The 26621-nt window shown below is 45.2% G+C and overlaps 1 protein-coding gene across 1 annotated transcript in view; it reads left to right on the top strand.

Annotated features, from left to right (window-relative positions):
- Nucleotides 1-26315, top strand: part of AMOTL1 (angiomotin like 1) — an 86827-nt gene extending 60512 nt beyond the window's left edge. Inside the window, exons 8-14 of the mRNA XM_026071932.1 lie at nt 8723-8868; nt 15468-15617; nt 19228-19418; nt 21665-21790; nt 23729-23955; nt 24626-24907; nt 26212-26315. Of these exons, the coding sequence (XP_025927717.1) occupies nt 8723-8868; nt 15468-15617; nt 19228-19418; nt 21665-21790; nt 23729-23955; nt 24626-24907; nt 26212-26315 (1226 nt within the window). The remainder of the gene's footprint in view (nt 1-8722; nt 8869-15467; nt 15618-19227; nt 19419-21664; nt 21791-23728; nt 23956-24625; nt 24908-26211) is intronic.
- Nucleotides 26316-26621: the final 306 nt, after the last annotated feature.

A 26621-nucleotide genomic window follows, 5' to 3' on the forward strand; every position in this document is an offset into this window, starting at 1 on the left:
ACAAAGATGATTAGGGGACTGGAGCATCTCTCTTATGAGGAAAGGCTGAGAGAGCTGGGCCTGTTTAGCCTGGAGAAGAGAAGGCTGAGAGTAGATCTTATGAACGTGTACAAGTATCTGAAGGGAGGGTGTCAAGAGGATGGGACCAGACTCTTTTCAGTGGTGTGCAACAACAGGACGCGAGGCAACAGGCACAAACTGAAACACAGCAAGTTCCATCTGAACATGAGGAAAAACTTTTTCACTGTGAGGGTGACAGAGCACTGGAACAGGTTGCCCAGAGGTTGTGGAGTCTCCTTCTCTGGAGATATTCAAAACACGCCTGGACGCGATCCTGTACAACATGCTCTAGGTGACYGTGCTTGAGCAGGGGTGTTGGACTAGATGATCTCCAGAGGTCCCTTCCAACCTCAGCGATTCTGTGATTCTGTGACTCTAGGTATCTTTCCCATGACTGTGTTAGCTTTGCCATATTAACTGATGCCATGGAGGCATGTAGATACTGCTGTGAATCCAGGGGGGCAGTCCGTTAAGATAAGACTATAGGTGTGTAAGCCTTGTCGTCCTTGGGAAGCATTCAGACTAATTCAGCATTCACGCCAGTGCAAATTACGGGCTGGGGGCTCCTGTCTTCACACACAAACAGACTGGCTGATTCCCCATATGCTGGTAGCTGCAAGGGCTGGGTAAAACCTCCAGGATGCACCAAATACAAGTCAATTCCCAGAGCGTAACCATGCTCTGTGCGTCTAATGATAAGTATCTAGCAGTAAACCTTTACGCTGTGCTCTCAGCATATTACTGCTATCAATTCACAGCTTATAAACAAATATAGCTTTTAGGATCTTATCACATAAGAGGGGCTGGATGCTTAGAGTGTCTCCCTGTCTAGGCCAGAGAGCTAAATGTTACCAATGTGTTGTAAAGTGCTTCTAAGAATAGAAAAAGTGGGCACATATAAAATAGGCCCTCTTTAGTCATGTTTCTTGGGCTGCTCTGCCACACAGAATAATTAGCTTGTATCAGTCAAACGCACGCCTCTGGAAGTTCATAAAGGGTTTTGCTTGGAAATTCTCTGGCAGTCCAGGAACCATCTCACTGACCGCAATTATATGCTGATGTTCATGATATTTTCCCAAGGGGCAGAGTGTGACGTGAGTTGCACCCCACTGCCAACCTGGGGTTTTTGCAAGCACGTCCTGTACGCTCCCTTGCATCCTTTGATAGGACACTCAGCCAGAAAAGTGAAAGAAGAGGGGGGCTCAGCTCCAGCCTCACTGCACTCAGCACAGCTTGTTTTGTCTGGCCATATGTGTACTGGTCTGTTGTGACTGAAGTAGTCATTTTTAGAAAAGGAGAAAAGGTGGGCTCACAGTGCCCACATGCACTCCCATCAGCTCTTGCAATTTTGTCATGGAACTCATGTGGGTTTTTTTCCTAAAAGGTAGTAGCTTATTAAGTCAGATTAGTAAATGCAAATCTTATAGCTTTCTTTAGGAAAACAAAAGCAAATTTTTAGTCCCTAAGTTTATGAAAAATAGCCTGAAAACATGACCCTTAATGTTCAAAAGCCAAAAGTTGCATAAAAAGGATCCAGCATTAGCAGCTTCCTAAATGTTATCATTTTTAAGTCAGTCTCATGATTACATGAAGAAGATGAAGAAGGATAAAACTCCTGAGATTTTTTTTAACACTTGCCATTGGTAAAACTGCAAACATAAAATTAATATTGCAGTAAAGCTCCAGTAACAGGAGAAACTCACTGAAAGAAACCTTACAAGGCAGCATTTGCAGGGCTTATTTCTCAGTTCCTTCAAGCACTCTCCCTTCTGAAGGATCACCCATCAGCAGTATAACAGTGCAGAGAAGTTGTGTGCCTGAGATGGACACGAGAGGTGACAAAAACTCTTATTCTTTGTAATAATAATAGGCAAAGCCAGACTGCATGCCTCAAAGTATTAAGTGCTAGGCATGTGGATGTAATGAAAAATGCTACTATTGTATTGGGTGCAGTAGAGAACTCACATGCTATTAGTTTCATGATAATTATGTGATGATTTGTCAGTGAAAATGGTTCTTTTAAGGAAAGACATGAAGCAGTGAATGATTAAGGCGTATAGGCCCATACAAGTGAGAGAAGAACAAGTTAGGAGACTGCGAGATGCTGTGATTAGGAAGAGGGAAGAAGACTGAGGATGATTTCAAAGGTGTAGGACAGGGAGAAAGCTTATGATAGAGAGCATCACAGGAAAAAAAATATTTCAGTGGAGTCTGATAATTTTGTGTATTTTTCTGGGATTTCTGGACATACAACCACTCTGTCAGAGCAGGGGTTCATCCAGGCTGCTGTTTTTTCAGCAGTCTTAGGCAGATCACAGTCTGTGCACATCCAGATTAACTGCACATGCACATGCAGGAAGTCAGACACGGTCTGGACCCTTTACTGGGTATGCACAGACATCCTTGCAGTGCAAGGTTATAGCCTCGTGCTCCYTGGGAATGTCAGCTGTGCGGTAGGTATGCTGTGTAGTACGTGCATATATGTCTCTCTCCCAAAAATCCCAGACAAAGGAATATTCCCATGTTATGAATCTGGCCAACAAAAATGCTCACAACAGATGTGTTTGAGAGTGGTGTTTTGGGCAGGCTAAGAGACATTTGGTAGTTAAGACAGGAAGTAATTAGAGGTATAAGTTTCAGGTATCCTTGATCTCTCACTTCCCAGAAGTGAGTTACACACATGAGGAAGGCACATCAGGAGAAAAGTGCTTCCCCTGTGCTTTCAGAGCCAAGGGCATGTGTAAGGAACAACACAGGGAGCTGAAGAAACAGTGYTGTATAGAAAAATATGTTTGTTCTGCATGACTTACCCCAGCCCTCGAAAAGGGAGGGGAGTGGGAAATCCGTTTTCAGTTTTCAGCACATGAAGGTCAAATTCTCCCCTGACTTATACTTTGTGAAATGCAAATGGAAATGCCTAAGCTGTAAATCAGAACACAATGCATTTAAGCTCCCCATGATACTTCCATAGGGTAAAGAAACCTATTAGCACCAGTGGAGATTTGGTGGCTTCCTCAGTGTGACCTCCTCTGATGAAGGAGAAAGCATCAGACCTTTCTGCATCCTTGTTTAAGTTGTTAACCAGGAGATTACCCTTTCACTTGTTCAAAAAATAACTGATAGCCAGATTCTGCTCATCTGTGATTGGTGGATTTGCTGTGGTATGGCCAGTGCAAAATTTGACCATAAGAATTGTCATTAAAGCAGTAGTAACTCTTGCTCTGACTGGCTTTCCTCAGGGGGTACTCACAAGCCTGGTTAACTAATGTGGTCCTAATTTGGATTTAGTTCTCATTGCTTGCAGTTGATAATTCTAAAGGTATTGCACAGGTACAAAGGTAAGTAGCTGCCTAAAAGGTTTGGGATTAAATATGCCATTGTTTGAGCTAGTACCTGTTGAGAGATATATAGAAGTCCATCTTCTTTGCAGCCACTGTCTTCTAATATTTAAGTACATTAAAATTCATCATAATTGTTAATTCCAGCAAGGAATTCTTGTTAATCACCATCCAAGAAAAAACGAAACGGGCTCTTTGCAGAGCATGAAGTCCTTCGGTTTCTCAACCTTTCCTCAGTCTTGACATGGCAAGAACTCCAAAGAACTTTGTCAGGAACATGCTGTTTGTAATTGAAACTGCGGGAGGAAYGTAGGGTGGAAAACTGTGATGAGCTCTGCTGGCATTTGGCCAGGACACAGGGGTTAATGCAGCTGCTCCTTGTGAAATGTGCTGGGAGACCTGTAGTATCTGATTTTCTGAAAAGCGGAAGCTGCGGCTGTACACATGCAGCTGCATTCCTTATGGGTATGCAACAACCCGGACTGAGTGAGCTACTCTGGGAATTACTCTTGGCAGCGGTGTTCAGGAATGAATGTGAATAGAAGCTTAATCTTCCCCATCCTGGAAGCAGGAATGAGCTAAAAAGAAACAGTGCCGTGACCCACTGAGATTTTACYACTGCTTTTCCAAAAATGATCTCTCTTCTGAATGCGTTCCTTTGTTTAGCTCAGCCACTCAAGGTAGGCTCCTTTCGTCATGGACTTTGCTTGATAAACTTTGGGTGTCCATTTATATCTTCCCTTTTTTTTTTTTTTTTTTTGGTCAGTGAGGGCAAAAAGAAATGCTTGATTCCCCAGTTCTGCTTTCTCCTTCAGGCCTGCCTTAGCCTAACCAAGTCTTCATCCAGCTCTGCAGCTTCAGAGGGGGCAGTGCAGCTGGGTTTGGGCTGGAGGGGTATTCATTTTGCCGTTGACCATGCTCCAGCTCTCTGGAGGGAAGCTCCACTCTCTGGACCTGGCAACTTGGCCTTGTTTAAGGTGTGAAGAGTCTATTAAAAACCTCATTCTGGGAGGTGGAGTTGAGTGAATGGGATCTATTTATTMAGATGTTTCATGGGGTGGAAAATGGTAGTTGAAAGGTCTTTGGAGGAGGCACAAAGACCCTGTTGCTTTTCAGATTTTGCCCGTCCTTCCGTATTTGTGTGTCAGTCTCTGACATTCTGGATGGTGTCACAGGCCGCAAGGATCCATCTCACCCTTCAGCCCGGTGGCTCGTCACCCCATCACCATTTGAAGGTCAGGCCCCTCGAGCTGGCCAAGTCAGAGCTCAAGCTGAATGAGCAGAAGAGGCGGCTCTTGTTACCCAGCACACATCTTGGTGAATTAGCTGGCCCGAGAGGAGGCTGGCAACAGCTGCAGCAGCATACGCCTGTGTCTGTAGATGGCTGATGGCACAGCTCATCAGCACACTTGCCATGTCAGGAGTTGCGAGGCTGACGAGAGGCTAAATACATCCCACAGTTTTTGCTTAAGAAAGGCAAGGTCACTAGAGAGCCTCTTTGGAATTAACAGCTGTAAGGAAGGAGCAATAATCTAGAAATACAAACCTGCATAAGAGAAATAGTTGGAAACCCCACAAGGAACATAGTATGAAAATGATTCTTGTTTCAGCAGAACTTCCTGGAGCCAAATTCTGCTCTCGCTGCAACCATTTGATGTAATTTAGTTCCACTAACAGTGATCATTCTGAAGGAATCAGGAGTGTCTTTAAAGGATGTCAGTGTTACCACCCTGTGCTACCACAGCAAGGAGAAAACTTAGGATGTATTGATATGGTCCATAAATTAGTCAAATGAGTTGATACTTAAATATAATGTAGTTACAGGTGACTTTGAGGACATGCATTCAACTGATATAGGGAAATAGTACACTAATAAAAACAAGTTTTTCATTTTTCTTTCAAGACTGATCTGATTAAAAGCTTTTGTTAAGCATGTGATCCATGTGAAAAACTGGGRTCATATCTGATGGTAGGGGTGTCATAGATTGAATGCATCTTTCTGTCTAATATTTCTGCTTCGAAGCAGGGTTGAGCCTGGTCTATTTTTAGTGAAACTACCCAGTTTGACAGCTCAAAATGCTTGGTTGGGAAGTGCCTTAGCAAGCTCTTTGCTTCATCTCCTCTTTATTTTACCCACAGACACAGAATATAGGTGCAATGTCCTCAGTGTGTTAAAATACAACAGTCAGAGGTAGTGGGTGGAAAGCTGTAAGGTTACAGCTGTAAGCAGCAGAAGAGAAGCCTTTTGGGAACAGTTCCTTGATTGAATGTGGTGATTGACCCATGAAAACAACAGAAATATTTGTTAACTGGAGACTATTAGGTAATAAACACATGCACAGGTAGAAGTAACTTCCTTCATAAAGGATATGCACAGTGTGACACACTAAAGCAGTATTTTTAGACTTTAGGAATACTTGTACGTACTTGAAGAGAATTTAAAGTATGATGTTCAACAAAGTTCTTCATTAGTAAAGATTAATGCAATACAGGAAGGGGCTTATAAAATGTACCTCCAGCGTTTTTCAGTGAAAAGCTGATGTGGAGAAGTGTGGTGAGCTGTTAAGTAAATTATTCTTGCCAACTTTTTAGTGGGTTCAGCAGTCATTCTGTGAATGGCATAACCTTGCCCTTCTTTTTAGGGGTGAATAAAAAAACAAATGCAGCAGGGCAAGCAGAGTTCTTCGAGTTCTGCTGATGAAAGGTGAAAGCAAAGGTCCCAAGTCCTGTTTTTGTACACACTGCCCTTGTGTAACATAGGTTTCAAAGCCAGAGTGCAGTAAGGGTGGTCCCAGCACATGACAGTTTAATGCCACAGGACTGAAATAGCATTCATCTTTCAGCTCCCTCACCTTCTAATGAAATTAGCTGCTTGATAATTTGTCTGGATTTACACATTTCTGCAATGCATATTAACACTTCTTCTGGTGAATCTGATTGAAGTAAATGTATTTTCTTGAAGGAAGAAGCTTACATATCCAATTTAAAATTCCTTGCTGGTGTGGAAAAATTCAGGTCATGTCATATTCAGATGTCTCATGGTGCCAGTTAATGGCGTGGAAAGCACAGGAATTGGTGTGTTTTGCTCACAAGCTTTGCAGAGGCCAGTGTGCAGGCATTGTTGCTAGGGTCTGGTTTTTGTGAGGTGCTGAGTTCCTCCTTTTAGGGTAAATGGAAAGATGGGTGGATTTGGCCTCACCTTGGCCATGTGTGCCTTGTTCCACATGGCTCATCTTGTATTCATCTCACCTCACATAGATGCCTACCAGTAGTGTGTAAATTAACACTGTTCTCATCCCACCTATAATTAAGGAAGAACAAGGTCCTTCCAGAGGGCAGCTCAGGTCTGAATGGGCTGGCATTGGCCCTATGAAGTTTTCTGTCCCTTCTTGGTGAGTTCAGAGGGAAATGGGATGGTGGGGCTTCTAACTTGAGTATTCACACTCAGGTGGGACAGTCTGGATGTTAGGGGCAGATTTTCCATGTTTTGATGTTTTTGGAGCAGCTTTTCACTTTGGTTAAGAAATAATACATTCTGTAGTGCTATGTTTAAAAAATCAAAATCAAAACTATGTTTAATTGGTGCCAAATTAATTTTTGGAGAAACTTTTCCTTCATGGAGGCTTTCCAAATACTCTATTTTTGTTGTGATTCAGAATGAAGGCCAGATTTTGAAATCTCAGATTTCACTGAATGAAGCCTCCATCTCCTGCTCCTTCTAATCTTTAACTGTTTGCAGTCAGATGGCGGGGACCCAGTGGTCAGCCAGTGTTGCTTGTATTCCCTGAAATAGTTTCTCAGCCCTGTCAAGGCAGATGTAGATGGGCCTGACCCTTTCAACAGGCAACTTGCCAGCAAAGTTAATGGTTGGCCTGTGATTTGTTGCTGATGGAAAAGATGCGAGCAAAGCTGACTGAAATTAGCCAGGTTTTAACATAGTTTTATATCTTATCCAAAAAGGGAAGATTTTTTCAACAAAGAAGATATCTGTATGTTTTAGTCGGCTTCAGTGGTGAGACTGGATCTAGCATGGCAGAGGGTTGCATCAAGATCTGAGGCTGGACGCTGTTCGGTGGGCACTGCATGACATGGGCTGTTGTGGCTGATTGTATTGGCAACCTTGGGTATGACCGTCATGATGGAAGAGATCAGTTGTTCCTTACATATTAAGTTGCTTAACAGGAGAGGATTGCAGATCTTGAGTGTCCAGAAGGACCCTGAGATCATGTTGGACTAGAACGTCAACCAGGGTCCCAGCAGGGTTAGATAGCACGTTCCTTGCCCTGACAGAGCTCTGCGAGTGCCTCCATGGCCCCCTGAGGCTGTATGGCCAGAGAAAGCCCATTTGTGGAGGATAACTGTCCTCTCAAGTAACTGAATAGAGTTACAGAGCTCAGGGAGGCGACACAGAAAGGATCTGGGGGGCTCCTCTGCGAGGCACTTTCATTAGCTCTCAGACAAAGCACTCAGAAAGCAATCTGTTCCTCAGAAATTTTCAAGAGGCCTTTTTACCTCCTGACAGTCAGGTGCAGCTGTTCTCCGACAATGCGTTGGCCCACTGTTTCTCTGCCCTGGGCAGACTCTTCCACATGGAGGACCCAGACGTCTTTTGCCCTCACGTTCTGCACAGCTCAAGGTTTTGTGCAGCCTCCAGCACACCAGGGTCATCATGGCCCCTATCTTATTCTCCTTTATTGCTTTCACCTTCTTCAATGTTCAGGCTATGTAGCACAGATTTATGTTTATTATTTGTCTCCTTCACGTGTTCTGTACCCCATGATTGCCAGGGGCACCCCTATTCTTGCAAATAAAAAGGACTGGACGTGTCACTGCCTGCATCCACATGGCCAAGGTTTCTTGTCCCTTATAGCAGGATAGCAGCATCCAGACTGACAACTATAAACAGTCCTTGATGTATGTTGCCCTCAAGGAGGGCCTGAGCATTGTCTTGGGAAAGGGGTGGCTGGCACAAGCCTAAATTTTGCTGGGGAATGTGCTAGAAGTTCAACAGTAGAGACAATTGTAAGATAACRCTCGGATCCACAAACTCTGCTAGTGCAGATACCACTTGAGCTACCACTTGTCTCTGCCACTGGCCTTCATGTAAAGCTGGGCAACAAGAAGGCAGGCTCTGGCAGTAGAAACTCCTTGCCCGTTGCATCTGAGCACTGTTAGATCCCAAGCGCTGTGTTGTAATGGCCGAGCTCACCACTGTTTTGCACAGTTTTTGCTATTCTAGGGAGGTGCCAGCTTACCTCTGGCATGTGGCCCAGAGCCTGTGAGCTATTCTCATGGAGCAGCTCCTGTTCTTGTCTTTCTTCCAGACAAAGAGCACTTGAAGGAGAAGGAGAAGTTGGAGATGGAGTTGGCAGCCATGCGCTCTGCCAATGAGGATCAGCGGAGGCACATCGAAATCCTGGACCAGGCCCTAAACAATGCTCAAGCCAAGGTCATCAAACTGGAAGAGGAGGTGAGATGTGGGTATTATTCCTCTGCTCTGAGGCAAATGATGGCTTTCTCTATCCAAGTCTTGAATCTCTTCCAGCCATGGTGTAGCAGTTCTCTCCTGCTCCCCTCGCAGAGGCCCTGCCAGACAGAAAACACGTAGTTATTCAATACTGAGCCAAACAAGCAAGCCAAAAAGACTACAAGTATAGGTGCTTTCCGAGCAGAGCCTTTAACATGTAACCAGGAAGATGACCAAACTGTACTAGCTGATGGCTAATTTAAGTGTAGGGCTTAACAGTACTATTAAAGAAAAAGCTGACTGCTCACTGACTCTGGGCAGGTACTGCAATAACAACATGTGATGTTGATACCTCTCATTTCTCCTCAGTGAATGCCAGGAGGCTTTTGAGATGTATGTAGCACAGTAATGCAGGGCTTGGTAAATGCATCTAACCAGTGGTCTTAAAAGAACTGGCTGATCTGCCTGGAGGTAAATGTTCCAGGATTTAGAGCTACAAAGAACTGCAATATTTATTTGAGGGTTGAAAAAAAATATCCTACCATGAGACCCAAGAAGTGCCATCTATGCAAAACCCCCAAGAGCTCTTTAAGCAATGATCCTGTGAGTCTGATCAATGAAAATACGTATTCAGGTGGGGAGAGAAATCCCAGACACGGAGGGCTCTTCAAACTAACAGAAAAATGCCCAACAGCATCTAATAGCTGGAAGCTGAAGCTGGACAAATTCAAAATGGAAATAATGTTCAGTTTTAACTGTAAATGTAACTACAAACCACTGAGTGATGTTGCTGATTCTCCATTATTGGAGGTCTCTAAATGTCAAGGAACTTCAGCCAGAAAGTGYAGGTTTAATGCAGAAATGACTGTCTGAAAAAATCTATGCACCGTGGAAGATCAGTCAACTGTCAAATTAGGCCTTTTTGGTCCTAAAGTCTCTGGCCTCTGACCAATAGAAAGGGAGGACATTTTATATAAATATATATAAATATATAAAAAAGTATATAAATATATAAATGTGATCGTTAATGTCTGAGCAGGTGGGCCACTGGTGAGGGGAAGGATACTCAGCTAGGAGGCTTGGGTAGAGGTTGGTGCTCTCTCACACACTGCCAGCATGATCTTGGGCAAGTCTGTCCCCTACAGTGCCTCATTTCCCTTCTGCCCTCTCTCTAGGGCTGTTCTGGGGATGAATCCGCAAGAGCTGGGTGGGAGCAGAGGTCTTTTGATGTCAGGAGTCTAGGGAGTAGCCTGGGAAGGTCTTTTCTGAAATACCTGCAAGTAACTACGTAGAGTTCATTGTCTCTCTGTCTTGGAAAGATGAAGAGTGAAGTGACCTCAGTGATATTTGAATGTTTTTTATCAGGGTATCTATCGTGACAGACTCCAGTTAGGCTACTTAATGGTTACTGGAAGTCTGGAAGATTTAAGGTACTATGTGAAAGGACTGAAAGTGATTACTATTTTTTTTCTTCCCATTAGACAGTTTTAACTTCATGTTCGGAAATACTTCTTTAAAAACTCCTTATCCTCTGGTGTGCATACACTCGGCAGCAAGAAGAGAATCACATTAAGTTTAGCTGTTCCTCTGTTAGTTAGACTGAAGTCCGCTTACCGTCCAAGTGTATTTAGGGCAGTCCCTTTGGAGTAGCCACAGGAGCTAATGTACTTTTAATCTGTACATTATTGACTTGATACTGTTTGCCTTAAAGGCAACCAGAGGTTTTCTATTTGCATTTCATTACAAGGTGGCTGAATAAAGGAATGTTTAGGTGGCAAAACCTGCTCCTGCAGGCACAACATCATGCAGGGGATAGAAAGTAATAAGTTTAGCTCCGGGCTGTTCCACAGACTTTCAGTGTGGTATTGGCAGGTAACATCAACTTGCTGATTACACACTGGTGAAGGTAGCAGAAGCATAAAAGCAGATTTCCAGGCAGGTGGTGTAAGAAGCTATCCTGTGCCTGCTGGACTGTGAATACTTTTGCAGCCTTAGGGCTCTGTCTCACATTCACTGGGCTCTCAAGTTTCCAGTTCCTTGTCTGGTAAACCAATGTAAAAGCGCCTTTGCCAGGGACTGGAGCTGGGATCCTAGACTGTGAACTGCAGGAGCTGAGGAATGGGCAAATGTTCTCCTCCACCATCGCTGCTAGAGAGCTGGTAACCTCCTGCCCAGGGCATTTTAGGTGTTACAGTGGTGGTAGCCTCCTGCCCAGGGCTTGTTAGAGGCTCAGGGGTGACAGCATGTGAAGGCAATGCAACTGTATTTGCCAGAACCCTCAGCCTGAGCAAACCCGAATTAACCTGGTAGTTTTTCATTCTAGAGGGAGTTGAATTTTCTCCCAACTCTTGCAGTTTAAGGATTTGAGGAAGGCTCATGCAGTTCCAGGGATGCTTGGGTAGTGCTTAAGTCGTGGCTGCCTGTATGTGTCTAAGCTCTGGTGCTCCCTTTCCCTTTGACCTGTTTCTTGTTATTAAATCGGAGCACCTTTTCAACGGTGTACAATGGACCTGTGGTTTTTGCGGCTCAGTTTGGCACATTGCTGGAGTTTTGAACTGTCATCTTAAATCAAGGATTCTTACTATAATTGGAATATATTGAAGCAAAAAGAAAAAAAGCACTCAAATGAAAATTTTTATTATTATTAACAGAGTTCTACTTCATGCACAGCTTTGTAAATCCCCATGGATTTCCTCTACCACCAAAATGTAATTAAGTTTAAAAGCTTTCTAAAGCAAGACTTGAGAAATAAGCTCTAGCTATTAAGTTGAATTAACATAAAATAACATACTGTGTAAATCTACATTATCCTGAGTGCCTGTTGGTAGAAGGATATAATTCAAAAATATGTGGGTGGTATTATCACCACATGTCATTTAGGAGACTACTACTGGAATAGTGTGTCTCATCCACACTTCAAATAGAAAACTGAATAATTGGAGAGGGTTCAGAAAACAGTTGTAGAATGTATTTCAGTTCCAGAAGATATTCTTTGCTGTGAACAGTTAAAGTTAAGAGATGACTGAGCTGCAGTCTGTATGCACGTACATGAAGAAGGGATTGCTGTCAGTCAGATTAAAAATTACTCTTTAATCTAACATAAGAAGAAATAATGAGATGCAGTGTTTGGGAGCTGAAGCTAAGCAAATGAAACCAGAAGTAAAGAGTAAGAATAATTAACATTGGAACAACCTGCTTAGGGTTATAGTGGATTCTCCATCTTTTACAGTCTTTAACTTAATTCCATAGATTCTTTTTAATAGATATGCTGTAACTCAAACAGGAGTTATGTACTCAGTGCAGATATTTTACCATAAGACCCGCTGGTTTCTATGCAGACTTATTTACTTGATCAAGAACAGGACTGGACTGGCCCCTTATAGCCTTAGCTCTTCTTCATCTTTACTTTCCTAATCTCTGGGACAAGGGCAGCATTTGGGCAAGTTTGCTGATCCTGTGAATATGTGAATTGTTTCATTAAATGCTTCTTGCTCTAGCAGATCACAATTTGGAAACAGAACAAGAAGTAATTTGCTTAAATTGCATAACAGAGCGCCAGATTAGGCATTAGGGTAAAAGTTTTCTGGCAGCAAAAGAAAATAAGCAGCGAAGTAGTTTGCTGGGGGAGGTTGTGGAATCCGTACCCCAGAGGGTTTTACAAACATTATACAGACATCTTCCAAGTGTTAGGTAGGTCAGTCATACCTTGCAGCAGGAAGATGGACTGGTCCCTTCCAGCTATATTTTCTTTGAGTCTATGTATCTGTGAAGTAGTGTATCTTAGATTCATTTATTTTTGACTGTAGTCTTGCTTCCTCACATATGGGTACTGAACTGACAAGCCCATTAATTTCAATTATAACATTTTGTACTTTGATTTTTAAATGTATGTGGATGAAATTTTTACTTATGAATCTACAGGCAGGATAAAAGTGCCAGCTTTGGCTCAAGAATCTCTCTATGAAGTTATGAATGTGGGAACTGTATTTTTGCATATTTTGAACAAAGTCATTTACTAAGTCAGGGAATGTGTATGCATTGCTTCACTCCCACAGGTTGAGGTACACTCATGCATAAGTATGTAAAGCCAGGGGTTTAAATTGCTATAGCAAAGCTGAATTCTGGCTTGCATGGTATGCATAGCCTCTCCCTCAGCCAGCAGGGCCCCATGGGAGCGGACGAGGTCTGCTGCTGAGGAGTGAGCCTGGGAGCCCAGCTCAGCTCACTGAGCCAAGTTCTGCATGGCTGGGAGGTAGCACAGGTGGCTTCCTCCTTGCAAAACAACATAGTCACTAGGATGCCATGGATGTGTCTGTCCTGCAGAGCTCCTGAGGAATGTGATCTTCTTGTTACTGTCAGAGACTACTAATGGATTATAATTTCATTAATTTTTATTCAAGTCCCTGGGAGTGGTAAGCATGACCCTGATTATGGCAGGTTAAGGAGTTTATGCTGCAGTCCTTTGGCCCTGGCTGTGGAGATGTGTTTAGGGCAAGCTTTGTTTTGCTGTGTGCTGTAAACAAGCCTGTATTTCACTTCTCTTGTGACATGGATGGATTTAGAATGGCAGAAGAAGAATTTCAAGGAAAGCGATTTTGTTATCATTGTAATGGGTGAATAGGTACCTAGGTGAATCTGGCATCATACAAGGAAAACTTCTGCTTTGCAGCACCAGAGTCCCAGGCTAAGCAGAGGACTCTGGTGAAGAGGAGGCTGCTTACATTGTCCCACTGCAGCCAGTGAGGAACCAGAGCCAGGTTTTGTTTGCTCTATGTGCCCAGGAATGAGGCTGCAAGTTTTGCAGTACCTCTGCTAGGTCCGCAAAGATATTTAGTGGCCTCGTATATCTGAATCTACATTGTTGTTACTTTCAGTAGTGATTTAAGTACTTAAATAAGGTGTAGGCATCAGAATATCTTTTGGGGTCTGGCTTAGCCAACTCATAATACCTATGCAGGCCTCTCTTATTTATCAAGTAGTTCGCTAACATTGACTGAGGTTAAAGTGTTTTTCTGTCTCCTGTTTTGCTTCCAGAGAGTTCCAGGTCTTAAACAAGTGCACGAGTAAATGAGGAACAGGAGAATAGAAGCCCTAAAAAGGAAGTATCTTAGTGGTCTTGGCAATGACCTTGAACACCTCTATTAACCTCTCTGCCTCAGATGGAGGTCTGAACGGAGCTTGGTAAAATGTTGTGATCCAGAATTCAAACTGATTAACCCTCCCTTTCTGAGGCAGGGGTTTAAGTCAAGAGTCAGCTTGGCCTTTTGTGATTTGCAGCTTTGGTTTCTGTGCASTGATACTTCCTCTGCTACAGGGCAGATGTATTTAAAAAGTTAAAAGTATTCATGCTTGTGAAAAGAAAACTATAAAAGGCTGGCGGAGAAGAAGTAAACCTAGTCTTCCCTGGGGCCAAATTGTAGTCCATGGGGTGAACAGACAGGTCCCACTGCCACAGTCCAGCATGTGAGTTTTTGGGTTTGCATCCTTGCTTCCTGAGAAAGAGGACTGCTCCCGGGGAAAGGTGATGGTGCCTGGTTCTGTCCTGGCTGTGTGCCTGGCCCAAAAACCAGTCCTACGGGGTGCTGGGAGCTGCAGGTTGGCTCCCAGAAGCAAGCCCCTTCTTCGTGCCAGTTCTCAGAGCAGGCTTTGACACCCATCTCAGTGCCCAGGATATATGACTCTAAGCGTGTCTAGCATCAGCAGCCTCTTCTCCCCAGAGGCCCTAAAGCATGTCAGCTCCTGCCAGGAGCCCATATCACTTTACCTTGCTGTTTGTCAATTAGCACTCAGTTAGCGTGGTAGGAGGCCAGAAGAATAAATGCCACATAATAGCAGCCAAGCACCCTCAATGCCTGCAGTCCACTTGCAAAGTCCTTTTAGGGTATGCTACTTGAGCAATCTTTGGCCATAAAGTGTCGTATTGCAAAATCCTTGTGTAATGTTTGACCCTTAAATAATCCCAGTATATACATAAGGAGGGCATGGCTTTAGCTGACAGCAAATCTATACATCTGCATGGCTGGGCAGCAAGGAAGCACACCTAGCACCTAGCACTGCCCCATTCACCCCCAGCAGGTATCTTCTTTCTTTTGGGGCTCTCCTTTCTCTATCAGGAGACACTGTGTTGAGCAGATCTGCAGTGTTTAAAAAAAGAAACTCCATTTAGCTGCTAACGATGTGCTGTGTACCGTAGGTCAATAATGCCCACCAGGATTCCTCTTTGCTGAGGTCAGTCACTTGTGTTTGCTGAAAGCACATTCACCACCATGATGTCTCTTGTTAAGAACGTGTCAAGCATTTCTTTGGATAGTTAATCCCCAGGGTGCTAAAGATCTCTGCCCGCTTTCTCTCTGAACATGGCAGAGCTGCCACAGCTGGTTCCTGCCATGCCCTTTCCCTGCTGCATCCAAGCGTCCTCTAGCACTTGTCCTTCCCCATTGCAATTTTGGCTTAAGTGAGAGGTGAAAGCCATGCTCACACCTAACTCTGCATGCTAGCAGCACATGGGTTCCTCTCTGCCCCAGGTGCTATGAGGGTGGGGGCTCACACCCCGTCGGTCCAGCTCATGTTGCTCCCTTGCTGACCCCGTGTGCTGTCCCCAGCTCCGCAAGAAGCAGGCCTACGTGGAGAAGGTCGAGAAGCTGCAGCAGGCCCTGACGCAGCTGCAGGCAGCCTGCGAGAAGAGGGAGCAGATGGAGCGCCGGCTGCGCACACGGCTTGAGCGGGAGCTGGATTCGCTGAGGATGCAGCAGGTGAGGGCTGGGCCATGGGCCCCCGGCGCGCCCAGCCACCGGGTCCAACCTAGAGTCTGTTTCTAAATCGGGACAGTAATTTTCAGCTGTACCAGGGGTCACCTTGCTTTAGAGTTCAGGTTGCTGGCATTTTCAAGTAATCCTTTCCTCAGCAAAGCCCTTTTAATTACTGATGTTAAATGGCAGCTTGTGAGGATTATTCATTACTGGCACAGTGCCACTGCTGGATGCTGCCTGACTCTTCCCTGTTACTGGGGTCAGGGCAGTAGTTGGGGCTCCATTCCCAAAGGCCGAGGAGAGCCTTGCCCCCACTCCATCACTGGAGGACAAACAATATCCTTCCCCGCTTTCTCTCCAGAAATTGCATGTTGTGCAGCATCAACTCAGTATTGCAGGAGGAAAGGAAAGCTGTGGTACACATGGGTGTGAGATTTAGCCCATAGCCCAAAGGCAAGGTCTGATGAAATCGGATGAGGTGGAAGCAAGGACTCAGGCAGTATTCGTTCCGGACAAAGATGATGTTGTACTTCGTTCACAGAAATCTTTGCCCATGATCGATCTGGAGACAAATGGGGCTGTCATCTTCAGACAAGAAATTATTTAAATTTGAATTCAGTCCGGAATAGGCTAGAAGAGTAGGTATGCATTTCTGTCTATGTCCCCTTGATTTTTTGGCAGCCCTGTGTCCTCAGAGGTGTATTCTTATGCTCGTATTTTATGCACACTTACTCCTTTGGGTAGGCAACCTAGTCTCTCACATTCTCCATCCCCAAGACCCCAAGTCAAGTCATCTGTGAAAAGGAAAAGAAAGCATGAGGAGGCTGTAGAGAGGATCCCAGTCTATAACCAGCACTGAGTGCTGAACACATGGAAACTGGCTCCAGAGGTGAGCGAAGAGATGCACTATATTAAACCACCACTTGGGGAAAAAAACGACATAAGCAAAGCTTGATGCTGTTGTAACTCTTGAAGGGCTCACTCGTGTCTCTGTCAAGAAATGCATCTGCTACAATAACCTTTCCTTATTTATGAGCCACTAGTGATGAACAAAGTAGCTGTTATGCATAGTTTGTGTTGCCGAAAAGCAGAGAATCTGATCCTTCCAGCAGGATGCAACTGAGAAATAACTGCTGGCATCATCAAAGAATTACAAAATCACAGAGACAGGGGGGACCGGAAGACATCACCTTCTCCATCCTGCAGCCCCAGGGCAAGGTCAGCTCATCCCAGCACTGTTCCTGACGGATGTTTGCCTAATCCAGTCAGTGTGGCAATTGCACAGGTCCAGGCTGTCTCCTCCTGTGCGTCACTGTCACTGCTGTTAGTTGGAAAGCCTTTCAGTCTAACTTGATTCTATCTTGTGGCAGTTTAAGTGCAGCAAGGACTTCTTTCTTGTCCTGTCCACCAYGGCCTTGGAGGACAGACTATTTCTGTCTCCTTCCAGTAGCTGTTCTCAATTGCCCCTCAGCCTTCTCTTATCTAATCAAAAAACCAGAATGAAACAAAACCATCAAGTGGGGATATAACATGCTAACACTGATGCCAATGAATGAATATTCAAGAAAAATACAATTAAAATTAAGCGAAGGTAAAAATAGAACTGAAAAAGGTTTTGTTCTCTGGGCCACRATACAGGGGCAAACTGATACATTGAGTAACTGGGATGGACTTTCACATAAGTCCCTGTCTTGGGAGTTCAGGGTATGTCTGCTTATTTTGCCAGAAAATTCCTTTGTAACTTACAGATTGCTTAATTTTTTTGGAACTGTAATTAGCAGCTGCATTTTAGGTTGCCATAGTTCCCAAATGCCTGTACCAGTTTTATTTAGGAAGAGTTAAGAAGAAAAATACTTTGACTTCATATCTCACCTATGCGCTTTGAAAGAAGAGTGTTTGGGGTATCTTTTTACTATTATTATATTTTATATACTGTTRTTATACTTTCTATTTTATGAGTGGTCTTGAGATTTTAGAAGGGCCAGTAAAACAGAACTTTGAGATGAAATGTTGCTGTAAAATGAACCAACGTTTTTTACTTCAGAGCTGTCTTCCCTGAGTTATCAGTCATATCTTCTGAAATATTGTGTCACAGCAGAGCAAAAGAGTTTTTTTCCAACGGTTTGCTGCAGCCAGCACTAGAGACGCAGCACACAAGGGAACAGCAAGCCAGGCTCTCCTGCGGCTCACGTGCTATGCACAGAATTGCTAATCAAGTTCCAAAGGCCCATCTGCACTGCCTCTGATGTGTGAGCTAGGAAGAAGAAAAAGATCCTCTTGACTTAGGTATTTCAGGTTGAATATGCAGGGTAGGCAGATGCTTTGACTGGGAATTAAGAAGACAGGCACCCATGATGTCCCAGCATGCCGTTTTACAGAGCAGCTTTCCAAATGTTATCTTCCTGCCAGGGATTTGACAGTATTTGAAGTGCAACTGATGTTTTTGCAGGAGCGGAGCCACAGCGGTTGCTCTGAAAGTCTATTCCATATTGGAGTATTTCAGAAAATATTTTCCACACGCATCAGTACCACACCAAAGCCAAAGGCTGAAATCTTTCTTGGTATCTCTAGTTTTTTGTAACCAGAAGATGAGCATCTAGAAGGAGGAGCTGGAAATGTGCTTTAGAGCATGGAAGTGGCTGCTAGAGCTGTAACTTCAGTGTGCTGATGCTGCGTCAGCAATGGCCTTTGCCAGCAGACGTTTGTGGTGTAGCACAGCAGAAGACATGCTCCTGAGACATGGTTTCCCCTTTAACACAGTGTAGTGCCCCACGGAGTGTAGCAAATCTCTTACACTTTTTATCATAAAAAACATTTATTTCTACGGACTTCTCAGTGGTATTTTGGCAGCTGCTGTTTAAATTAGCATTCTCCATTGGGCTGTAGCTGGGTTATGTCCCTTTTTTTCTGTTTTCTTATATAAACCCTCTGATAGAGAGCACCGCCCAGCTGTCCTGGAAGTGGACAAAGTCCCTCCTAGAAGGATATCTTGGCTTGAGGTATCCCACAAAATCCGTACATGTGAACAGCCGGCCCCCTACTTCTGTCTGCATGCTCTCGTGCCTCAAGAAGTGTGTGCTGGCTATTGCAAGCCTCTAGAAAAGCAAGCTGCCTGGCCTCCCACAACGTGGTAACACCGGGTCCCAGCCCAGGGTTTCCCTTCTGCTCACTGGCTGCACAGCCCTTCTCTGACCAGCTCATCTTGTCTTGCTGGGGTAGACAGTTAGACTGGCCTTTCCTTACTAAGAAGTAAAGACTGGCAGATCTGTCCAGTACTGGAAATTTTTGACAACACAGCCCTTACTTAGAAGTGTTGCTGTATCCATTTATAGCATCGGTCTCTTTTTGAAGCGATGGTCTAGGTGTCACAGTGCTGCTGAGGAGCTGGGAACCACAAACTGAGAGTCGTTTTACATCTCCGTGGTCGTAGCTTTCGGCTCCTCGGTTCAGAAATTCACTCCCGGACAAGGAGCCCTGTTTAAGCTTTGAGCCCTGGGCTGAGGCAGCAACAGGGGATGTCTTTGTGTGCTCCGGAGAAGACATGGAAAAAAAAAAGCTGTCAGCTCTTGCAATTGGCAGGGGGTGAATATCTGTCACTGTTTCCATCCTCCAGAGGCAGGGCAGCTACCAGACAGCCAGCCTCCCGGAGCACAGTGCGCCAGCCCTGATGGAGCTAGTGCGGGAAAAGGAGGAAAGGATTCTGGCGCTGGAAGCGGACATGACCAAGTGGGAGCAGAAGTATCTGGAGGAGAGTACGATCAGGCACTTTGCCATGAATGCTGCAGCCACAGCTGCAACCGAGAGGTAAGATGTTATTACAGGCAGGCAGCTATATTCGCAGTGGAATAAACACGAGGGAATAGTAAGGAATGGATATTTTCTTAAGGCTGGATTTTGCTTGCCTTCCCCTGCTGAGTAGCTCCACCAGGATTAATGAACCACTCCGTGGCGTAATGCCATCAAGATTCAATATTCACCTAACACAGGATTTGCCCTCCTGACCCAGGTCCAGAAGTTTAGCAAACCCAAGCATCAGACTCCAGCAGTGGCCTCCACAGCAAAATCTGAACATGCCAGACGACTTAGCACAGATAAGGGAATTCCTCACCACAGCATTAAGGGAACGAGGAGGAACTTCTGTCAGTATACAGCTGGATTCAAGCCAGCTTGCTATATAGCCCCAGAGCTGTACTATTCCCAGGAAACGCTCTAACTTTACTGTGGGCATGGCTTTCTGAGGCACAGTCCACCTGCAAGTCCCACTGACTGCAGCTAAACTCAAGAGGGAAGATCTGTAACCTTTCTTTGCCACCGGTAATGCAAGTCTTTGTCAATGCCGATGGCTGGGAGCCAGAATCTTAAGTACCACTTAAAAAGGAGACCTTCTTTTTTTTTAAATCCCCCATAAATGGGTTTTGCTTTATACAACAATAAAATAAAGCAAAACCAAAACTAAACTGTGATTTGAGAACTCGAGTATAGATATCACTTCTACTGTTTTGAGGGCTTTTATTATTCTTATGTTTTTCTTTGAATAAATTTTGCATGGAAGACTTTCTCTCAGAGCTTTGTGAAATCAAACACGACAGCATTATTTTGTTACATGATGGCCAAGAAGTAAAACTGACTTCAAACACAGCAGCACAGAAAAGTAGACAGGCTGCAACAGTATTTAAAAATAAAGAAGACTGAGAATTCTTCTGATTGTCTTTTGGTTCTCATGTTTGGTGTTTCTCTCAAAATACTGGTATGTTTTGTGAAGTGGTTGGGGGTGACTCGTTTGAAGAGTCCGTCAGCTTTGCTAGGCCTTCTGATTGCAGAGGAAACCTGAAAAAATGACTCATATGAACTCCAAAGACAAACAGAATTAAAACAAAATTGCACTTATTTATTAGAAATACGAGTCTGAAACAGTCTCATCTAGTCCCTGCTCCTTAGCTGTGGCAGAAAAGTGTACTGAGACCATTTCTGTAATGTGTTTGTTTAACCTATTTTTAAAAACCTGTAATGACTAAATTTTGTGGTCTCACTAAGTCCCCTGTTTCAGTGCTTCATTAAGCTTCAGATTAAAAGGATTCTCCTAATAKCTAAACTAAACCTCTTTACTGCAAATTAGATCAATTTATTTGTGTCCTTACCAGGTGTACATGATGAACAACAGATTGTTGTCAATGTTACAACAACCCTTGAAATATTGGAAGACAAATTTCCCCTGTTGTGTCGTCCCTGGCCTGAACTTACTTATTTCCTTCAGCCATTCCTCATATGTCATATTCTAAACCTCTTCCCATTCCTGTTGCTTTTGTCTAGATTGTCTCCAATTTATCTGTGTCAAAGTGTGGTGCCCAAAAACGGACAAGATATTCCAGCTATGCTTTCTAGCCATGAGAAGCATGGGATAATTAACCTCTTTCCCCAGTTTCTTAGAAACCAAATCCCCTGAATGCATCCTAAAGTGAGATTTGCCTTTTTAAATGTGGTTGAGTGTATGGTTCAGTATGATCCTTTTCTTTTGCGCTCTAGTCTAGACAGCAATTCCTGTTTGTTTTCACCTTCCTAAGTGTACTACTTTGTACCTGGTTTTTTAATTCCCTCTTATTAATTCAAGACCATTTCCGCAGTCATTGAGTGCCCTTTGATTCCAGCCCTGTCCTTCAGGATGGTTTTTAACCCGCCCATGGTGTCACCCACAGTTTTTACTGTACTCTCTTTCCATCATCCAAGTTATTATTGAAATTAATGACTAAGCCTGGGCCAAGAGTAGACCGCAGCAAGACAACCTCATGCCAAATATCCATCTGAGCTGACAGTAAAGAGTTTGTTTTTGAATGTGGGTTTGGGGGGGTTTTGCAGCTGCCGATCTCACTTGCAAAAGCCGGCCCCATGGTTTTAGGAGCCTGCCTCAACATTGTGGACAGCTTCGGGGTGCTGCCAGGCCCTGTATTGACACCCGCAGCATTACTAAACTGGAGCTCACTCCTGCCAGGGCGCATTTTTGGGAGGGGAGCAGGCCGGGGCTGACAGTGCCTTGCCTTGCCTTGCCTCTCCAGGGACACCTCGGCCCCGACGCACTCGCGGAGCGGCAGCTACGGCGAGGGCGCGCTGGAGGCGCGCGTCTGGCAGGAGGAGGAGGAGGTCGTGCAAGCTCACCGCCGCTGCCAGGACATGGAGTACACGTACGGTGCCGCTGCTAAGTGCCTGCCCGCCCTGGGACGCAGACTGGGGGGGTCGCGTCACGGCTTTCGCACGGCCGTAGCCGGGGGCACTTTCAGATACAGCGGGATGCCCATCGTTTCGTTTGCCCCTCACACACTAGGAGTGTGCTCGGAAAGGGTGGGCTTAGCTTCACTCCGACTTAGTTTTGCTCTTCGGTATTAAAACATAGTGATGACATAATTGCTGTCCCTTAGATAACTTCCTCCCTACCCTGCAGTTAAATCTTTATGCCGGAAGTGACTCTCTTAAAAACAGACGGCTGTTCTCCTCGTAAAAGTAGGTTGACATATGAGGAAGCTAAATGCATGCTTAATCTCAGTGAAAATCCCCCGCTAGAAACAAGGGTGTCTAGTCATAAAAACTGAAATTTTAATCCCACTGCTACATAATCAGCAATATGAGCGTTTGTGTTTGTGCCGCTCTCTACTCATTAGCTGGCTGCCTGTTTATTTCTTCTTCTAGATGGACTGAGTCGTGCAAAGTTCGCAATGGCATTTCAGGACAGACCTGCTAAATTTAGCACCAAAAACCTCTAAAAAAGATGCATTTACAAGTAGTAGAAAATGTAAAATAAACTTTTTTAGACACAGGCAATCAGAGAGAAAAATGTTCATTTGCACAAATACTTCTCCATTTTCAGCACACAGATGGACATGTGGCTGTGTAGATAAATGTGTACTAGGCCTGGCCAGTGTTTTTAATCCAGACTTTTGGGGGGTGAAAAGTGGCCTTTTGATGAGTAAAAATCTATATTCCTCCTAGATTTTTACTGAAAAACTAGTTAAAATCAGTTCTTCAGTTTTGGCTTTCTTACAAAAAAAAATGCAGATTATTTTATAAAACAAAATATTTGTTGTTTGTGAAAGATACAAATGATTGTTTTTACTGGGTTTGTTGTCCTGCTTCCAATGAAATGATGGAGTTTTGCCATTGGCTTCATTAAAGATAGATTAGGATCTTGTGTTTCATTGAAAATTAGACATCTGATTATGAAAACTAAAGCCAAAATTAAGTTACTATCATCTCCTTTGTATGTGTATGCTTTCCAGACATGGCATTTTAGTTTCAATTGCATCACAAAATGCTGCTGCATTTAATTATATATTGTGTTTCGCAGTAAAGATACAGTCATTGATTATAGTTTTGTACATGTAAAATTTTTTTAATATGTAGCTTCAGTCTTTTTCAGTATGATTTGGTCTTAAATCCTCTCTCAGTCCCAGAGAAAAATTTCAGATTATCAATATTGCATGTTTTGAGAGTCTTTGGGGGTCTATCTATATTGAAAAAGTAGAGAGTTTTGTTTAACTCTGTTTGCTGAGTGCTGATTCTTTCTGCAGCATTTAGGGAAAACTAAGAGCCCAACCCAACCTTTACAGAAACCAAAGAGAACTTTTTTCATTTGCTTCAGCAGCAGTAGATCTTTATTCCAGCAACAGATCCAAATCATGCGGTTAGCTCAGTTAATTCAGATATTATTTACTTAGGCAAACCCCTCCCAATGAAAGTCTGCCAAAACGAGGAATTCCAGCTTTGGCCCCAAAGTATTATGGGGGAAAATGGCTTGCTTTTTGTATTTCAGTGATACTAGTGATCCCCAGCCCCCAGCAGTCTCATGGCTCCTGCTCGTTTACTAAAGCCGCAGCAAGAGATGGGTTTATTTAACCTTGCAAAAGATTTCCCTGCTCTGGCTCCAGAGCCAGACACGCGGCCCATTTCAGGGTGCGCGGTTAYCCCTCAAGGGAGATGGCAGGAGCTACGCTGTCGGGGTCACTTCAGCCCGGAGCGGACAGAGCAGCAGGACGGACCCGGGGACCAGTCCCACCGTGGCAGGGTGGGGTGGGTCGTGACCTACAAATTTGTACGTTTCTGTAAGCAGAGCTGTCATATTTTGGCAGAATAAAGAATCTCCATGCAAAAATAATTGAGAAAGATGCCATGATCAAGGTCCTTCAGCAGCGGTCCCGGAAGGATCCTGGGAAAAGCGACAGCGCGAGCTTGCGGCCGGCTCGGTCAGTCCCGTCCATCGCGGCTGCTGCGGGCACCCATTCGCGCCAGACCTCGCTCACCAGCAACCAGATAGCGGAGGAGAAGAAGGAAGAGAAGATCTGGAAGGGAAGCATAGGTGAGTTTGTGCTTAAGCTATGACTCCTCCACAGCTTAATTGTAATCCTGCTGCCTGAGCATGGCGAAACCGCCCACGGGCACGGGGCGCACTGCACGCACAGCGCCTTGTCCCAGCAGGGTCCCCAGGAGCAACCTCTGCTGCTGGTGAAGTCAAAGGTCAGTCTGGTCTTTAAGCTCGCTTTGTGTCTTGACCATCGCTGACGATACTAAACCAGTCCTGCGGTCATCGCAGAAAGCTGTAGTCTGGGGAAGACTCCCAGATGCCAGCAGGTGATGTTGGCAGCTTGGTCGGAGCAAATACCAAGTTGGGGCGAGGAGGATGCCTGGTTAAAGTGAAACGAGGGGATGGCTTCGGGCAGGAGTTTGCGATGGGCTGCGGCAGCTCGGAGTGGGGAAAACAAGCCTGGGCCAGGCCGGGGGGGGCGGACGCGAGCGGGGCTGGGGGTGCGTGGGGCCTGGCCCTGGGATGGGGATGGGGACGGACGTCCGCGACCAGCAGCTCTTCCTTCGGACGAGGCTGTTGCAGGGGGAGCGAGCGCCTTTGGCCCGCGCGGGCTGCGGCGGCCGCCTGCGCGGGTGTCGACGGTGGTGCCTCTGCGCTGAGGGGGGCCCGGGGCAGGCAACATGGCGCCGTGCGGGCCGAGCCGCTGACCGCCGCCTGCTTGCAGGGCTATTGCTGGGGAAGGAGCCCCCCGAGCTGCTGGCGGGCCCCGCGCCGGCCCCTCTGCCGCCCTCCCTGTCGTGCGCCCCGGCCCCTGGCCCGGCGCCGGCCTCCCACGCCAAGACGGGCAGCAGGGACAGCAGCACGCAGACCGACAAAAGCGCCGAGCTCTTCTGGCCCACCGCCGCCTCCTTCCCCGGCCGAGGTCGCCCAGGCGCCGCCGCCGCCGCCACGCACGGCCCAGCCCCGCGGCCCATCACGGCCCGGGCTGCCGGCGAGAAAGGTGAGCGCTGCCGGCGCCGGTGCTGGGGAGCGCGGGGTGCGGGGGCCGTCCGTGCTGCTGCGGGACGGAGCTCAGCTCCCGAGGCCTCCGGTCTGGCCCTCGCCGCTCGGCGGGGTTCCGCGGCCTCCGCTCGGTGGCTGCGGGCAGAGTCCCCTCCCGGCAAACACGGAGGCTTTCGGTGCTGCCCACGATGGAGGTCGCGCCGGGAGGAGGCCACAGGGTTTCGCACCTTGAAAGCGCCCCGCGCCTGYGCACGCGGTCAGACGCATCCCTTCTCCTCTTTTCTCCACTTAAAGCATGTTTAGCGAAGGCACCCTTTTCTCCCTAYGTTTTAAAGGAAACTTGCGGGGCTGAGGGGGGAAAATAAGCAGAAAATGGAGAATGGTTCATCTTCTATAGATGTATAATTTTATTATTTGTGATTGATGGGAGCTGTTTCTTTGCAGCCCTAGTTAGGGGAGACACGTATTTTTAAAATGTTATTTTTTAAGAAGCCAGTTTCCTACAGGTTCATCTATTCTCAAAAGTAAACTCTCCTAAAAAATTCCCACATATCATCATCAGTAGGGCAGGATCGCTAATTGCTTGAGACTCTGAGTTGCTGTGTTTTGTGCAAATCGGACTGAAATTTGTTTCCAGAGCCTCTTAAATTAGCCTTTCAAACTTTTCCCTGTTTTAAGGAATTAAGAGTCCTTCTTTCTGAATCTCACGGTGTCAAGAACTATGGTGATGAGGATAAATACCTAATTAATGTATCATAATTAATACCTAGTTAATGTATTTATAAATTCTAAGTGACCACATGCATGCTCTTAGCCTGCCCCAGTGGCAAAGTAGAATATTTTAGATGAATCCACCTTCCTGATTATTTGTGTACTGCCTTCATGACGAGTTAAGCTCCTAAATTTTGTAATTGAAGCAGAATAGGAATACACATATGGACAGTTACCATGGATCAGTCGATGCGTAATAACTTGTTAATCTGATGTAAATCTTTTGCCTGTCCATTTCTCATTAGGGACACAGCTAAAGAGATACTTTTGTCTGTATCTCTTAAATACGTGTTTTTGTGCCTGACCTTGTGTTCCAGGTACACTAACTAACCTGCTGTCATTGGTGACATTATTTCATTGTGCAGGGAATTCAGGATTACTTTTTCTTGTCCTCCTGATCAAGTATGGACTTCAGTATTTAGGATGTATGGTTAAGACATCTCTCTCCCTCTCCCCCTGCTATTGATTTATATTTGCTTTGAACAATTTGCTATTGAATTTGAGGTGAAGACCTACTTTCCCTTCTTCTTGTTCCAGACAACTGCAGTCATGGGAAGCCACCTGACAACAAGGGCAGGGTGAGCAGTTTGCTCCACAAGCCTGAGTTCCCTGACGCAGACATGATGGAAGTCCTCATCTGAGCAAAGGATGGCATCTCTGGTGTTTGTGTGCATACATTCAGGTCCAAGGAGGTCATTGGTGTGCCAACCTTAAAAACTAACTGGGAGAGTTTGAAGAAAGGTGGAGAAAGTTTGTGCCTGAAAAGAAGTTTGAGTCTGGTGTGCTGTGACTTTGGACCAGGCGAGGAGGAAAGACAGCTGAAAATGAAAGATGAAATGAATGTCTGGGATTTTCTGAGAAGAAAGGGGCATCGAAAACAGAATGTGACTTGGGAAGGTGATCATCAAGGAAAAAAGGAAACTGCTTTTTCTGGTGTAAAGAGAAGG

Source organism: Apteryx rowi, unplaced genomic scaffold, assembly GCF_003343035.1.
Source record: "Apteryx rowi isolate R43461 unplaced genomic scaffold, aptRow1 scaffold_332, whole genome shotgun sequence".
In the NCBI taxonomy this organism is placed as follows: Eukaryota; Metazoa; Chordata; class Aves; order Apterygiformes; family Apterygidae; genus Apteryx; species Apteryx rowi.